At 42.1% G+C, this 18,220-nt stretch overlaps 1 protein-coding gene across 8 annotated transcripts in view; it reads right to left on the bottom strand.

Annotated features, from left to right (window-relative positions):
- The window catches only part of SRSF4 (serine and arginine rich splicing factor 4), a 28,687-nt gene extending 11,033 nt beyond the window's left edge, over positions 1-17,654 (bottom strand). The window contains exons 1-4 of one of the 8 annotated variants that reach the window (XM_043993695.1): positions 17,385-17,654; positions 10,771-10,872; positions 7,287-7,480; positions 5,960-6,037 (exon numbers count right to left, since the gene is read on the bottom strand). Coding sequence is in view for 1 of the 8 variants with exons in the window: in XM_043993692.1 (XP_043849627.1) it covers positions 17,385-17,491 (107 nt within the window). In the remaining 7 variants the exon portion in view is untranslated. Of the gene's footprint in view, positions 1-5,959; positions 6,038-6,637; positions 7,481-10,770; positions 10,873-17,384 lie in introns of all 8 variants that reach the window. The other 7 variants (XM_043993696.1, XM_043993694.1, XM_043993697.1 and 4 more) reach the window with 7 other exon arrangements.
- Positions 17,655-18,220: the final 566 nt, after the last annotated feature.

The raw sequence follows: 18,220 nt of genomic DNA, 5'->3' as shown, positions 1-18,220 counted from the left end.
ATCTCCCAATTTGAAACTTGTGATTGTAACAATCACATTAAGTGGAAAAGACAGCTACAAACATTGGTTCTGCTGGATTTTGAAATGAAAACAACTCTGATACTTTGTATTTAGAAGAAGCCTGAAATGGTAAAGAGAACTCTAGACTTCTAGGTCTGGAGCTTCAGCTGTCACTGGCTGTGGGATACTAGACAAGTAATTGAACCTCTGTGAGCTTCAGTGCCTTCATTGATAAAGTAGGGATAATGCTCTCTGCTTTACCCACTTCAGAGGGACATGAAATGAAGCAATAGAAAAGCGCAAAGCTCTAGATATTAGTGCCAGCTGGTGTCATTATTTCTTTGCATCTGTATCTCCAGTACCTGGCACATAGGAGGCATCTAATAAATGCTTGCTGCTTGATTCTATAATGCCTTCAAGCTATCATTACATGACTCAATTGCTTTTAAATAACGTCTTCCTGTGAGTTTTATCTAGCTTTTAAAAACAAAACATTTTGGTTCCTTCTTTAAAAGACACTAAATTTGCTGATTTTTGCCTGTTAAACATTTCTAAAGTCCTTCAAGTGGACAGCTATATTAACTATACTAGGATACAACATAGCTATATGATGTCAGATTTTTTTCAACATACTGATTGCTTTGCTGATTTATTTCCTCTTTTAAAAACAGATTCTTTGTTGCAAGGGATGGCTCTCTAGAAGGGACCCAGGGATAGCTATCTGGTGTAAAAATAAAAGATAACAATTAAAAAAAATCTATCAAGTAAAAAGAGAATAAAGTATAATTATCAAATGCTGCAATATTCCTGATATGTAATTTATATCAGTATAAACTTTTCTTGAAGTTCACTTGTCTCCAACTATATTTAAGATATAATGGCTTCCCCTAGATATTCACAACTTGTGAACCCCTTAAAGCAGGGCTTCTTAACTTTTTTTGTATATCATGGACTACCTGTGGGCAGTCTGGTGGAATCTATGGACCCATTCTTAGAATGTCTTTAAACACATAAAATAATAGAGGATTACAAAGTAAATAAAATGTATTGAAACACTTATCAAAATATTAAAAAAACAACCCAAGCCCCCTCTCCTCCCCGAAAACAGTTCATGGATCCTAGGTTAAGAACCTCTGCCTTAAAGCACTGCTTCCCAAATCCTTAGCCTATACTATTTAAAAGACACTTAGTAGATGTGATTACTGAACGATTCACTGCCTATGCTCTTTGAAGATTGTGGTAAACAGTATAGGTACCATAGGACATAGGAGAGAGAGAGAGAGAGAGAGAGAGACTGAAGTCTGCAAATCATAGGCCAGTGATTTTGATTCCTGGCAAGATTCTTGAATAAATTACTAAAGGAATAGTTAATGAATACCCAGAAAAGGAAGTGGTGATATAGTATGTCTTCATCAAGAACAGGTCATGTCAGATGAACCTTTTTTGACAAGACCAATGGAATAACAAATCAGGGCAATGCTGCAGATTTCAGTTACTTAGTAAAGTATCTCATGCTATTCTTTTAGACAAGATGGAGAAAGGAGAGGTAGGTAAATTAGGTAGATGCAGATCTATTTGAATGGGCAGCCCCTCAAAGTGCTCATGAATATTTCAATGTCAATCTGGGATGGTTCTCCAGTGAAGTGTCCTAGGCAATTGTACTTGCCCCTATGTTGTTCGATAAACCAGTTTGTCCAAAGAAAAGTAACCAGGATGAAGAGCCTTAGGATTATTCCATGAGGACTGGCTGAAGGAACCGGGGATGTTTAGCTTGACGAAAAGAAGACTGGAGGGTATCCGTATGGGGAACATGAGAGATGCCTTCAAAATCCTGATGGCTCATTGTTCTACCGGGCTCCAGGGATGAGTATGAGGAGCGACCAAAATGCAATGGGGCAGAGACTGCAGAGGCAAAACTTTGGCCTGATAAGAGAAAAACTCCCAAACAAATGAGAGCTGCCCTGATAGAGCATGGGCTGTCTTGGGAGGCAGAGGGTCCCCCTCCCTGGAAGCCTTTAAGCCAAGGCTCAATGACTGCTGTTTGGTTACACCTGAGTCTTTGTATGGGCTTAACTAGATGGACTCTAAGGTCCTTTCCAATTCTGAAATCCAGTAATTCTGTAATTCTTAAGGGAATATGAGCATTCTGCTGCACTTGACAAAGCAAGTTATGTTGAGTACACACTGTTACCATAATGAAATGTGATCAAGTCACTTAATTTATGAAAATTTACCATCATCATCACCAACTTCTGTGAACCCTCAGTTATTATTTCATAGTCAATTCCACTAAAAATACAGGTATGCCCTGCTTACCCTGTGTGACACTGAGCCATACAATAAATACCATTATCTCTGGAGAATTAAAATAGTGAGTTACCCAAAGGGCAGTGGAAAGGTGTGTGGAGTACACGACTTGGCTGGAATATATTCCCAGTGAAGAACTACATGGGACAAGTGGCATAAAGGATATTGCCAGAAAGACCGATGACCTGAAAAGAATGCAGGTTAGTCACAGTGCCTGGGGCAAGGCATAACTGATGGTACTGAGAGGCCGAATCCTCTACTGCTAAGCATATGATGGCAAGAGAACTAAAGGAAGAGGCCAGGTTCACAAAGAGTAGGCCCTGTAGCAAATCCATAGGATGATGTGAACAAGAGTCACACTGGATGAGAAGGCAAGAGCAGGGTACAGGATCTGTGTTCCTGGAGGGGCTGCCCATATTGAAGAGATCACAGTCGTGAAGCTTCAGTGCCCTATTATTTAATATTACCAAGTGGTTTTGCAAAAGCCACCTTCTTCTGTTTTGGTTTCATGTAGGCTAATGTGCTTTACATACATATGTAAACAGTCTGTTTCCTCATTTGGCTCATCAGGACTTGTCACTGGTTATCATGTGATGCTATAACAATAGATCTCTAGCATTGGGGGGCCAGTTTGGGCTGACACAACTACACTCTGAATGGCAGTGTAGTGCTTTCAGTACTTCTGAAGGGTTAAAAATCCTGCCCAGGAGAATTTAACACCGTGATTCATCCAAATGGGAACTGTTGGAAGGTATATATGGCATACATTAAAAAAGAAAACTCGCTGCTTCTTTCCTGCACTAAACAGCAGAGGTGTGTAGGCAATAGAGCGCCTTTAATCTTTCATCTACGCCAATCCTCTTTACAGATGAGCAAACTGGAGGTCTACAGAATGTTGTTTTGCCCAAGGTTGGAGCTGGAACTGAACCTGAAACCTGGTTTTCTGCTTCCAGGCTAGCATACTTTCCATTATATCATGCTGCCTCTCCCTCTAACTCCAAATTAAAACTATCTCGTTAGAGCATTACCATGGAATCATATTCACCAGGGAAAAAACCCCAGAATTTTTTTTTTTCAAACCAGTTATCATGGAGCTAAGGGCCACTGTAAGCATGGCCCCAAGTTATATTATATAAGCAGCAAAGTGTACTAATTCTGAAAAAAATCTGATGCTTTAATCACATCTAGACTGCAATGCATTTTCCACGACTACACAGCATCTCGTGTTCATGTCATCCCCAATTCCCCTAAAGAAAACCCAAAAGAACTCTGACTGACTTTTTCTGAAAAGTAAATGATAAACTGGCAAATAGAATAACTAGGTTTCTTCAATGCTTCCAGGATCTGGGATTTTAATCAGTGTATCTTTTCCATCTTAACAAATAACTAGACCTTTGTATTTTAGTAACTAGTGTTTAAGAGTGATAGTGGCCAACGAATTTATCACTGTGGCCCAACTGTGTTGAGGCTCTCCAAACTCAGCTTGCCTGGGCTTTAGACAAGAGCCCTATAGTTTGTCACCAGATCCATCCTTGAAGCTTTTCCAGTTTGGTAGGCATGTGCTCTGTTAATATGGCCAGTGGTTATCTCACACCATGATGAGTTTTCCAATCAGGACTTTAAAGGACATATGAATTCCTCTACCCTAATCAGCAGTGATAGCTTTTATGAAAGAAAAGTACCCTTAATGGAGTAGAAAAGAACACTGGCCTAGAAGTTAGAAAAAAATGGACTTCAATTCCTATCTTTACCATTTACAAACTGGGATGTTGGGAAAAATCACCTCATTTCTCTGAGCCTCAGTTTCTTAAGATTATAAATTGAGGAGAGCAAAACTTCTACTAACTTCCTCACAAGGTTTGGTTGTAGGACTCAAATGAGGTAATTCATATAAAGTGCTACATACATGATATGTTATTACAATGATTTTGTCTCTGAATTGATCTCCTTTTCATTTTCTACTGACAGTGGGCCCCTTAATGTTCAGATATTAACTGAACTTTGTTGCTGTTGTTAGGGAAGAGCCCAGTAAGAAGCCCCCAACCCTAAAAGTCTGCATCACCCATGCTGATAACAACATTCCACCTGGGAATAAAAAGTTCACCAAGATAAGTTTTTAGCTGTTTACTCCAAAGGTTTAAAACAAAAAGTTTCTTGGAGCAGAAAATACTTTAACTATCCTTGTGTTATCCTTTAGGGTCCAGAGAATGGGGTCTCCCAAGGTAACACAGATACTTGAGACTCCTCCCAGTTTAAACTAAACTTAACACGTTCTGGCTGTCAAACTCTAGGGATGATGGTGAATAAATAATATGGAAGCCAATTTTTCCTTCATTACCTGTTCTCTATTTTCCAGGAATCGGAGACCTACTATGCTCTCCTTTTGAATTCTTATATACAGTGGAAAAAGAGAGGAGGGATTTAATTTTAACTGTTTGGTGTTTAAATTAGAACAGAGAGCCTGAGGACAGACACACACACATATACAAAAGAAAAAATTCAAAAGAAACATCTGGTATCCCTCTGAATACCTTCCATTTTAAGCAATCCAAACTGGAAATTTCTTTAATCTACCTGTAGACAATGAATCTCCTCTGTTCTCTAAGAACAAAAGTCAATCCTCTTTACATTTAGAAGAGGGGGTGGGGTACAGGAAGATCATGGCTCTAAATCAAACTATGAAACTCTACTAAGGGAGGGTCTATCCTATAACTCCTCTTCCCCAAACCCCTCAGAAAGGATGAGAGCATGGTTTAACTCCTGGATCTGGGCAGCAGAATCGAGTGGATACTGAAGTAAGTGGGGAGGCAGGAGATCAGAATTCCGATCTGAGTGATCCTTCTTCCCAGCTGTATGACAAGCCATATCAACAGTTAGAAGGGCCCTCAGGTCATCTTGTCAGTTAGACCTAATTAAATAGTAATCTGTATGTAGTCATATAGCCTCTGCCTGAAGACCTCCAGTGAAGGTAATCTATTACCTCTCAAGGCAGTCAATTACTGTCTGAGCCTTCTAATCTGTAACCTGGAAGTTATAGTTCAACTGAATGCTTCACAGAATTGTGGTGAGTAAAGCACCTTCTAAGCTATAAAGCATGACCTAAATTTGAATGATTTTTAATTGGGAGAGAAATGTTTTGTCTTCAAAAGATGCTGCAACTATCCTGTCCCAAACATACTCTGGAAAATGTGAATAAGGGGGGGTTGGGGGAAAGATGTATATCTACTGTCACTATCTATAGCCTCCTAGAAATAGTCAACACCATGGTTCTTCAATACAGCATTTGTTAGACTAAAAACCGTTATTGTTGGAACTTAAAGTTTTTCCCTTCTGGGCCTCAACTTTATTATAATGACTTTGCCAATGTCTCATAATTCTCTCATTGAGCTTTTTATGCATGGGGAGGGGGTCTCAGTTAGAATTATGAAGCACTGGCACTAGAATGATAAAATAAATAAACAAAACAACAAACCAAAGTGTTCCAAAGGCTTACAGTAAACCTAAGACCTATTAACTAGGTTCTTATTGTTGCTTAGTAGGCTTTTTTCTGATCCCAAATGTCTTCATCTAAAAGATGTAAATCAATGGGCCTTGTCCTTTCCTTGTATGCAAAAAACACTACTTGAAGAACATGATACAGAGGTTCTCTCACCCCTTCCAGAACGTCTTAGGGTCATCTCTGCCCTCCAAACATCTTCACGGGACCAGGGAGGCTGGAGGCAAGTCCTGTCTGGAAAACGATGAGCATGACTTACTCTGGGGTATGCTGATCAGTGGCCTAAGATAGTATGCTTTAGTGCCATGTGCCTAATGGATGCTCAATAGCATTCTAACTGATGGTGCCTGCATGGAAGAGAAACAAAGTAAACCACCACCATCCTCCTCTGTGCTTATGTTGTTCACAGGAACCCACTACCATCTCTCGAATGAGATAATGGGGTAAAGAACTTTGCAGACTATAAAGAAAGCTCTTTTAAAATTCTAAGAGCCCTGGCTTTGCCGCTGGGTGAAGCATGAGCAGGTCACTTAACCACTCAGGACCTCGGTTTCCTCATTTATGAAAATCCGCCCCCCTCCAACAAACTAGTGACTATGAACCACCCTCCAAAGGGAGTTTGCTCGAGATTTTCCTTGTTAAGAGGCTCTCAGAATGGAGTGCATCTTCTTACAGAGCTACTCTCTCCCTCCTTTGGCCTGAAATCTAAAGGCACATCCACATAACATGCTATTCTGTATACGTGGTCATGACACTCCTGAATCACCATAAGGAGAACATGAGTTTTAATGTTCCCACCCCCCGTAGATGTGAAGTATGGGTTGTGTTCTCAACCCGTTTGTCCTTGTTATAGCAACAGAGCTGGTCAGGATTAGGAATGTCATCTGGGGCCAGGGAGGTTTTTGTAATCCATGTGAAGTCAGCTCAGAGGGACTGACCACCTAACTGTGGTCTTCTTCACACTCTACTCTAACCACCTAAGAGAAGCAGGCCCACCATTTAAGCTGGGATCAAAGGCCAAGGCCTTGTATTTACTGCATGGGCAAAGAAAGGCAGTAAGTGACGGAGGAAAGGAATTACATCCCTTCACAGTAGCCAGTGCGGAACCTATACTTCAGAATATTCTGACCCTGCTGTTTGGAAAATTAGCTGGGGTAGATGGGCTAACAGGATAGCCAGAATAATTCAGGCTCCCTAATAAAAGTGATCATGGGAAAACTTCTGGGAGAAGTTTCACTTCTGTCACCACTGGCTGAGTGTCCAGGTGAGGCCAGAACAAAAATGAAAAAACGGGAGGGGGTGGGGAAGATGGGGACAGGACAGGGCAGGGAATGAGAATTCTGCAAAGTACCCCAAAGGCCTTGCCATGATAGAGTACTGAGGACTAGCAAGTCCTCAAAGGAGTCAGTTATTCTGCCACATGAACGGTTTGGGGTAGGCCGTGTTGCTGTGAATGGTGGAATGGCACATGAATAGCTCCAACCTGATTTCACTATAGAGTTGATCACAATTCAGTTTCCATGACTTCTCTTTAATCCAATCCACCCTATAGCATGAAGCAGATCACTCAGACTCTTTCCATCCAGAGAAGTGAAGTCACCAAGATCCCCTTGCTTAATGAGAAGTACCACCTTGGTTGTGAAGAACATCTGTTACTGAATTTTCTTTCCAAAGTCTCTGTGAAGCAATAATGTAATAATGATATCTTATACTTGCAGAGTGCTTTACAGTTTTCAAAGTATTTGCATATGCATTTATTTGATCCTCACAAACACCTTGTGAGATAGGCCAGGCAGGGATTAATACCCTTTTTACAGATGAAGAAACAAGCTCCAAGAAGCTGGACTTGTTTGAGGTCACACTGCTGAGAGAAAGCGTGCAGATCTTGACTCCAACTCAGGCTCCTGACTCCTACCCTGGTCTTTACTTGTCACTGCTTTCAAGAAATCTCAAAGAGGGGACTTACCCAGGGCCACCCAGGAAGACTTCAAGCTCACTTTAAGACTCTAGCTATTACTGCCAAATGTCAGCTCTACAACTTTAAACATTTTTAGCCTCAACCCAACTGCTATCCAATCTGGAGTGAGGCCTACTATCTTTGGTTATGGCTTCTGGCCTAGGATTCATCTTCTCTCACCTATTCAAAACAGAAGCTTACCTCAAGATCTGTCACCTGTGGACTCTACCCAAGAAGCCTCTTCACTGCAGATAATGAATAACAATGGCACCACTGCTCTCCTACATCACTTATGCTTATAACTTTGAAGCTGTCAAAGCTCTCTTCTTTGCAGCTCCTGCTTTAGGCTTCTAAAATGTCCCTAAGTTTTACCTATTTGCCCCCCTATCAAGGCATTAACCACCTTAATTTGAGATCACTGTAAAAGCCTTTCTACCTGGAAACCGGACTATTGTTTCTGCCCAACCCCAGCTATTTTATACACAGAAATAAAACACATTTTTCTCCTCCAAAGAGCTCTTTTGGTTACATTATTCTGCTGCTCAGAAGGCTACGGTGGAACCCCCAAATCCTTTATGTTGTTCTCTACTGCATAAGGTCCCTACCCATTCAATGTGTCAAATCATACCCTTTCTCAAGAATCTCCTTTTAAAAAATTAAGCATTCTTCAGAATACTGGCCTGCTGTCAATCATTTCAACAAGCCCCCTTAGCACTTGTCAATAACCGACTAGGTCAAAGGATTTAAAACAGGATAGAAGCATATGACATCATTTAGCTCAACTTCCTCATTTTTATAGACAGGCAACAGGCTGAGAAGTTAAGTGATTGTCTGAGATCACATGAGTTGCAGAACTCTGAAACCCAGGTCCCGATTCCAAAACTGAGATTAAGGGTAAATGATAAATATCAGAAGCAAAAAGACTCAATCTGCACTGGTGTGTCAGTTATGAGACTGAAGATTCATCCAAATATTTAAGTAAAACAGAAGCACCATTAAACATCAGTAACCTAAGTAATACCAATGGATCTAGAATAGAAGAGGGGCTTGGACATCTAATCAATGGCTTCACTTTTATAAAAGAAGGCTGGTCTTTTCTTTAGTGGGAAAAAATTTTTTTTGGTGATACCCTCTATTAGTGTTGCATTAAATGCAGTGTCTTCCATTATTGTGGACAATCTTTACACCTTGCAATGTCAAGTGGGGAGAGCAATTACAATGGACCAAACAAATCTAAGTGCAAAGAAAACCAATGTTCAACTGGAATTCTCACCAAGACATTTATGGCATAGAGATAAGAACCCTAGATCTAGAAATCGGAGGGCCTGGGTTTGACTGCTGCTGCTGGCTCTTTATCACATTACGATGGTGGCCAAGTGATCCGGCCTCTCTGTATTCACTACCAGAATAATAATCAAGAACAAACGCTGAGGCAAAATGAAAAAGTCAGTAAAACCCTATATTGTAGGTACAAAGCTACCATTTATCTCAAGACCAGACAACACTTCCTTCATTCTCCCCAAACAAAACAGAGCAAAAGACTTTACTTCATGACTGAACTTTGGGTACAGAAAGAATAATCTAGGGCTTTACTCGGTGTCAAAGATTCAGGGTCACCCACCATTTAAAAAAAAACTCCAGGTATGAGGGTATTTGACTATCAAAGAAAGATGTTGGAATTAATTATATCCAAAACTAGTCTCATGATGTCATCCTCTTATTTTGTAGGTGCCTGCTTCTTTATGCATTCCTGTTTAACTGTTGTTTCTGTATCTGAAGTCACTTCATCACGCTAAGCCTCAGTTTCTTCCTCTGTAAAATCTGAATAATAAACTTATGCTGCCTACACCTCGGAGAGCTAACGTGACCAAGGGCCTTTGTAAACCAGATAGCACTACACAAATAGAGCTATTAGAATGGTGATGATAATGATGTGCTTTTACTGGATAAGCCCTGGTTCTATTTTTAGCCCCTAAAACAATTCTCTTCTCTAGTCATTGTACTCACTACTCTCACTTTAACTCCAATCATGTAAAATATGAATAACAAATTTTAACCCAGGTGATTATACTCCTCTGTCAATACTAAAACTATTATTTTGGTTTTTATAAGTCAGAATCAAACTTGCTCTCCTCTATGGAATTAACAGTCTTCAAGGATTTAGGGGAAGGGGGTGGTGGTGGTGGTGGTGGTGGTGGTGGTGGAAAAAAAACACATCCACACCTGTGTCCATTTCAATTTACAGACACGTAATAACATTAAATTGAGCTTAAGGGTAAATGAGCTAGGAGGTGTCATAAGAAAAGGGACTGAATATTCCCTGATGGCATAATGAAGTTCATGCAAACTCCATTACAAATTAAAAACAATTTCCCAAACTCAAGGCTTGAAAAGCTTAAAAAACACACTACTTTGTAAGAGTAAAAAAAACACTCCACACCCCCCCCCCCCCAAATGATTAGGCCTGGTGAATGGATTAAAAACACCTAAATGGCCCAACTTTCTTACTTCAGCAGCTGCTTTCACTACCTACCACCAGCACAGAAAATGTCTTTTAGTTTATATTCAACACAAAGACAAGAGTGACATGCCATGACATGGAGATCCTATGGAGGAACCCAGGTTTGGTTCCTCCCCTGCAGGATCCTTTATGACTGGATGGTTCTGGGAACTGATACTGGGCCATCAAGTGTTTTCCTTCTGACTATTGTTGGTACAAATCCTACCCAGGGCAGCCACAACAAAACCATTACCATCTTACAGCTCTTCAGAGAATGGTGTGATGAGCACTTCTGGTTTCAGTCCAGGGTCAACATCATAAAAATCACCGTCTCACTTGGCAGTTACTGGTCCCCTTGCTGGCAGTCTCAGCAGAGAGACCAAAGACTGAATGGGCTGTGGAACCTGAACTACCCTCTCACTCTTAGAGGCAGCTCCTGAGGGTCAGGGCTGGGCCACCCTGGAAAGGCATGAGTGAGGGAAGCTTTGACTGCCACTGCCCATGCTGTACCTGGTCTGTGAATAAATAGGTCTTCAGTCTCCAGGGTTGTCAATGACTCACTTTGTAACCTTGGGCAAGCCACTTAACCTCTCTGTGCCTCAGTTTCCCCATCTGTAAAAAATAGGGACAACACTTGTTTGTAAAGCACCTTGATATCCTCAGTTGAAAAAAAAACCATACAAATGCATGCTATTATATAAAAAAAAAAAATCCAACGATTTTACCTTACAAATATACAAAATCCCACCACCACCATCAATATCACCTTGGCTGTCAGAGCACCTTTCTTCTGAGGAGCTCAAAGTACTGTCTATATGTTAGCTCAATCTTCTGCTGTGGTTACCTGGAGGTATCCAATAATACTGGATCCAAAAATCAAATAATATCTTGGATTTATTCAGCACTTGTCTTCTAAGGAGTGACAAAAGCTTCCTGTATCCCATTTATTCATATGACACCCCTGTGAGGTAGAGAGGGGGAGGGGAGCACAGATTATCCTCCTGTTACAGATGGTTAAGCTGAGGCAGTTAGTGCTTAAAGATGACTTGCCCAAAAATCACACTGCAAGTCACTGGATACACCAGGTCCTCAATTTAGTGCTTCCTCCACAATGCTTGATATTTTAAATATCTTAATATGTTAATTTGGTACTTGAGTCCTGGAATAATTTTGTTTTGTTTACAATGGAAACAAGAGAAACTAAACAAAATATTTTAAACATCAAGAATACATCTTAATGATGATTTTTTTAAAAGTTAAAAAAAATTCCACATTTGGAATATTTATACTATGAAAACAACTTGAAGAAAGATTGTCCTACAAGTCTTAGGAGATGTCACCTAACAATGACAGAAAAAACATACAAACAGACTAGCAGGATCTCATGATAAGCTCTTCTTTTACCTATTAGTGACTCAAGATAAAGTGGGTGAGTATTCTATGGCCCCTACACCAGAAGGGAGGCTTCCAAGTGCAGTAGTCAGGTCAGATTTGAATGAGCTTATCTTCTTCTATTAAAATACCAAGGAATCTTAAAACACACACACCTTCAATTTTAACTCAAAACAGTAGGACTGGCCAAAACCTTTGTAAAGTGAAAAGTTTCAAAGTGGTTTTTAGGCAGTATAATACAATTATAGAGAACCAAATACCCTAATTTCCCTAGCCCACAACCATGTCATTTCTACTCATATTGGCTCCAAATCACATCCTAAACTACTCCTTAGGATGAAGTAACACATGAGCAACATGAAGAAGACATAGGCCCCAGTGGCAAGTGCTTGCATTTCTCTTTGACACTGCTTCTGTCCCACAGCAATTTACTGTATCACTGCCATAAAAAATAAATTATTAAGTTCTTATCTGTTATTTTCAGGAAACTCATCATGATTAATATCACTCTGTAAAAATTTGAGTTAACCCAAATCAAACTAACTTGGTCCCTCAATAATAATTTTGCATTTGCTGCACCTGACCAGTAGGACAAAGGAGCAAAATGACAAAAAAAAAACGAGGTCATTATCAGGGATTATACACACATACTCAAACCCCTCTAAGGTATCCTGGCCTTGGAGCCAGCAGATTCAAACCACTCTCTTATACCTACTATATATTTGTAGTACATACAATGATCTCTCTATTGCTCAAGGTGACCCTAAGGTATGGCAAAATCCTCACTGAAAAGTTATTCTATTTACTAAAGGCAGGAAAGTGTACTAAAACATTTAAGATCACTTTTCAACAGCATGGGTTTCCTAGCTAATTCCCAGTTAAAAGGAAAATTCAATTAAACAAAACACCTTACTCTCTGAGAATTCTGGTTAATCAAGGGTCATGATAGTATGAAACAGATTCTCAAAGTGTTGGCTAAACCTCTTCTTTGAGAAACATACTGAAAGTTCTTTAGTACATCTTCAGTTAGTTAACTTTGAAAGCCCACTCATTTTCAGGTTTACTCTTTTCCAGCTGTCAGGTGGTTAAGATAATCTGCAGACATTAAGAAAAGACAGAAAAAACCCTAGAGACACACTTTCCGATTTTGCTAAGGACTACTAAAAATATTGCGTCAAGTTTAACATACAGATGTAAAACCTATCTTGCAGACCACTCTGGTACTAAGGTGATCTATACATTTCAACTGCTGGAACAACTAGCAATCTGTTTCAACAGCCTATTGACCAAAAAACAAAACAAAACAAAAATGCTGTGGAAAATTCACTCATAAACACAAGATTTCATAAGACTAAGTAAAGGTAGGTGCCATTATATTTCATTAACTGAGGTTAATTACAACATTTCGAAGATAGCACAGCCAGAGTCCAGGTCTTTCATTCACAGGACACTCAGAAAGTTTTCTGATGGTGATCCACCTTTTATAGAGCAGGCTGAGCTTCATCTGCTCCTCTGTCAACAGAAGTTCTCCATTCTATCAGTAAGAAGGGTGATTAAAAACTACCAACCCCCCCCCCCCCAGCAAACAAGCCAATCTCTCTTCTCCCCCTCCCAGCCCTACAAAACAAATTCTGCTAGATGCTGGAAGAGAAAGCTACCTATGCTTTTAGTATTCAGTTTTCCTGACATATATGCTGGTCATAGCAAATACAGTGTTGGACATGGAGTAAGGAAGACCTGTTTGAATGTTCAAATCCTGCCTCTGACACTGAGTAGCTGTTTTTGAGCCTCAGTTCCCTCATCTGTAAAATGGGGATAATAATACCTGTAGTATCTACTTCACAGGGTTGTTTATGAAACTCCAATAAGCCCATTTAAATAAAGGGTTTTGCAAACCTTAAAGTGCTATAGATATGTCAGCTGTTATTTTTAAGACTCTTACAACCCATGATTACAATAGGAGGAGATTCCAAGGAACCTGGTAGGGTCTAGAATTGTTCTGCCTGAAAGGAGAATGGACCCACAATCTCAAGAGGCCACCCTGCCCCCCTCCCCCAAACAGGACCAGTCTAATACTAGATCTTACAGGGCTTGTCTGAGAATGGAGAACTTTCTTGAGTGCAGGATGGGAGGCATTTTGTGGTTCAGCATAGTATAAAGTGAAAGGTAATGTTGCCCATGGCTATCTGGTGTACCAAAACAGCAGGCACAGAGCTGCTTCACTGCTCCTCCTCAACATTATTTAATGTAGCCCTGACCTCTACTTCCTAGGTTTTGTACACCTTTTGTAAAATGAACTTTTCCATGCTCCACTTGTATTGAACTTTCCTGTGGTCTTCAAGGTTAATTCTTACTGCCACCCCAAATTTGAGATGATAAAGACAGAATTCCTTATTTCTCTTTCAAAACGAATTTCCTTCTGCCTACCCATAATTCTTCTAGGACGAACTCCCTTTCCTGGCTCCTAATCTCATAAACTTGCAATGTAAGATTCTTTTTCAGTTGATTGTGCCGAGGCAGCGTATATAGCACCCAGGAGACTTAGGTTAGAGTCCTGCTTCTCCCTGCAGCTATGGAACCCTAGGCAAGTCACCCCATCTCAAGTGCAAACTGAGGGTAATACCTGCACCAGCTGTCAGCTCACCAAGATTGTCGTGAAGAGGAAAGCCCTTAAAAACTTTGTAACCTGAGAGTGCTATGCTGATGACATTTTATCATTAGTTACTAATTATGCCATTTCTTTCTTTCATACTTATCTTTTCTTACTGAGTTGACTGCTACTTTTACCACCTAATCCAGGGTCAACTCTTGCCTAGACTATGTCCCTATTGTTGGTCTCATTTTCTTCAAGCTCTCCTTCCATACCAATCCTGACTGCTGCTACAAGGTCATCTTTGGTACATGCACCTTAGTCAATATCACTCCCTTCCTTTATATTGGCTGATGGCTTCTGACTTCTCAATGAATATGAATTTCAATTACAAAGATAATCCTTCCTCATGATCACCCTTTCATTATTTTAAAATTTATGTGGATTTATTCTCCTTTCTTCCTAAATACCAAAGTTTACTTAGAGAATGGGGTGTGCCTGTATGATGACAGAATGGGAGCCAATAGTGAGAGGCTTCTAGAACTAGATCCATTCTTCTTGAATATTTCACTTCTCTAACTCTATGGTCTAAATGAATGCCTTTGAATTCCTATTTATTCTGTTTTTAGCAAAACCTTCATAATGAAGTTTAAGGTTTATCATTCATTTGTAATTTTGATGTCCAAATCCTCTATTGATTTATTTCAACAAATTCTGTTCTATTAGTATCCCACCATCACTCCTACATCAAGCTAATTTATTGGCTGTCTCACATTTGGCTCCTTCTTGCTACATCCTCAATGAAGTCTTCCCCAACTTCCCAAGCTAAAAGTGATCTCTTCCTTTTCAGATCTCAAAGTACTTTACACATCGATCCAAATTCTAATTTACAGTTATCTGTGATTGTGTCCTATTTCCCCCTACTGGGTTATTGGCAGAGCCCATATCTTATTTTATCATCTTCTGCACTGAACACAAAACAATGAACAAAGCATATATGTAAGAAATGTTTGCTCTTGTTCTTATCTCACTTAAGGATTGCTGATCAGAGACTCCATCATGCCTAGGATTGTGCTTACTTCTCCTTTCCCCCAAGGGAATATACCCCCTCCTTTCCCCCAAGTCAGTAGCACATAATGTTTACCTCTGTATTATAACAATATTCACATCTTAATTCTGAAAGACAGCTTGATGTAGTAGATAAAGTGCTAGATATGGGGAAAAAGACCTGACATACTTAATAGCTATATGACCATGGACATGTCATTTATTGCTTCAGTTTCCTTATTTGTAAAATGGGGATAATACTTGCTTTACCTACCTCACAGGACTGTTGTTAGAAAAAGTGCTATATAAATGTTTTTCAAACTATACACTGAGCTCCATGTGACAGAAGTCATCCCTCACTATTCTATACTCCCATACAATAATTCTACCACAGTGGCAGGCACCCTGTTCGTACAACAAAGTGAACAGAAGAATAGTCTGCACAGTAATCTTACCAACTCACATTCCTTATCCCTGTGTAAGTTCAAAAAAGAAAGTAAGGGGAAGATATATGACCTGATCCCAGTTAAATCTCCTTAATGTTATTCTTTCGACTTAGCTGGGCTCTGTAAAATGCATTAAAACATTAACCTTATATCTTAAGTGGATGCTATACATCAACCCAACTCAAAAAAATATTTATTAACCTGCCCAAGAACACACATGCAATGTCTTAAATCCTCAAAGTCCTCCTCTATACAAAAGGGCAATTTAATTTAACTATTTGGGAAGAGAAATGAATATTAATCCACATTTTACTAACCAAGTTCTCCTCAGATGATTGCTTTTAATGATCATCTCCCAGCAAACTTTTAAACTCAGAACAACTTTGCAGTATCTAAGAGCAAGCAATTTTTCCACAATATACAATCTATATTTAACTATTTTTCAGACTCTATCAAGCAACGGCTGCAGGAAATAAGCCGCAAGTACATTAGACCGGTAGCAAAGGGGGTAATTCATTCCTTGCCCTTTCCCCCCATCCTTATCCAGGTCTCCCCGAAAAGAAAACTCTTCAGAAACTTCTTGAAATACCTGAAGTTCATCTTTTCATTTTCATACAACTTCCCTCATTCTCAAGTCCTACCATTAACGTGTTCTTACATTTATGTTCTAAGTCCCTGGTTTTTCCCCTCAGTTTTCACTTCAGTTGTATTCAGTCCCTGTACTCAGGATATCCTCTTCACATCTGCCAGAAGGAACCATTAAAAATACTCTTTCAGGCTGCTCTTTGGGGGCCAATAAGTTGAAAAATATCCAAAAGTGTGCCCCTTAGTGCCATTACAGACAACAGCTGAGGCGGTTACTATCTATTAAAAGAAAATTCTCTAACCATAAGCATTCTTCAGAAACAAACACTGGAGAACTCAAACCCAGGCAGCAAGGAAACTCTGAATGGAGCTTTTAAAGAGAAGGAGTTAAGATGTTGATTTACCCTTGGAAAGGGAACGGTGAGGGCTTTCATCACTGCAGAGCCACACTTTCGGAAAGTGTCACTAGAGACCTAGTGGACATGAGTCTCCCGCCCAAATTAGCGTGGCACATGGCTAGTGTGCCAGAGTCTCCCTGCCAGAGGTCGTTTGCCCAGGGAAGATGCGTGGTGACCCGACTGATCCGTTATTCTGGGGTAGGGGGGAGGTGAAAAGGGGGCAGGAAATCCTCGCTGTGGATTTCCAGCACGCCTCGGAGCGCAGGGAGCTAGCGCTGCTCTACTCCCCGGCAAAGGAAGCATTCCGGCCCCCTACCCCGGTGCTCCCCTCCTCGGCTCTCCTCCGCCCCGACCCCCGAGTCCCGCTTCCTTTTTTTTCCCCAACCCACCCAAGTCCCAGGTCCTCCGGGCCGCTCCCCATCCCCTCCCCCGCCCGCCCCGAGCCTCCGCTCCGCGCAGGCGCAGTCGGAACCCGGGGCCTACTCCGGCCCCCCGAGGCGCCGCGGCGGTGGTGGCGGCGACGGCAGCAATGCGGCCAAGGCGGTTCAGTGGCTGCTCCCCGAGTGATCCCAGCGCCCCAGCCCCGTGGCCTCTCCGGCGTCCTGGGGCCCGACTCCCCCGCCGGCCCCGGCCGGCTCCCTCCCGCCATTTCGCCGCCCGCCTCACCCGTTCTTCAGATCCACCTCCAGGATTTTCCCGTAGCCCTTGAAGAACCGCTCCACGTCCCGCTCCCGAGCCTGGTAGCTCAGGCGGCCGATGTAGACCCGCGGCATCCCGGCGGCGGCGGCGGCTGCGGCTGCTTCACCCACCCCCACCCCCTCAAGCGGCGGCCGGCTGGCTGTCCGCGACTAGGTTGGAGCGCGGCGACGGCGACGGTGACGGCGGGCCGACGACGGCGGCGGCGGCGGCAACGGGCGGGCGGGCGGACGCAGCCGAATCCGGGCAACGTACGCGAGCACGCAGCGCGCGCGCGCCGCCACCGTCGCCGCCGCGAGCCCTTCTCTCCTCCCTCCTTGCCCCGCCCCTCGCCATTTCCGAAGGGTAATGGGGAGGGTGTCGGGGAGAGGGCAGGCAGAGGTGCGCGCGCCCGCGTCGGCCTTCCGTTCAGGTCAGAGAGCGGAGGGCGGGACGGAGGCGAGGCTGGGTTCCACGTGATTGTCAGCGCTTCCCCCTTCTCCCCGTGCATTTCCCCGAGCGGGGCTTCCGCTCCCGGGAAAGCCAAGCTGGGTCGTGCCGCTCTTTAGCTTCCGAAGTCCCTTCCAGCTCTCCGGTTCAGCGTCCGCCCCGGTGCAGGCGTCCTCACGGCTGCATCCACGGCGCGTGGGCACTCGGCCTCTGCTGGAATGCTTGCACCGACGGAGAGCTCACCCCCGCCGGCCGCTTCTTTCTGGGGGTCCGGCTTTATTCCGTGAAACTGATTTAAGGGTTCATTGGAGAAACGGGAGATGGCCCCAGTGCAGAAGAGTCCGTGGGCTAGGGTGGAGAGAGCACTGTACAAATTG

The sequence above is a fragment of the Dromiciops gliroides genome, chromosome 3, assembly GCF_019393635.1.
Source record: "Dromiciops gliroides isolate mDroGli1 chromosome 3, mDroGli1.pri, whole genome shotgun sequence".
Taxonomy (NCBI): Eukaryota; Metazoa; Chordata; class Mammalia; order Microbiotheria; family Microbiotheriidae; genus Dromiciops; species Dromiciops gliroides.
The sequence above is the reverse complement of the archived record's forward strand: the minus strand, read 5'-3'. Positions and strand labels throughout refer to the sequence as shown.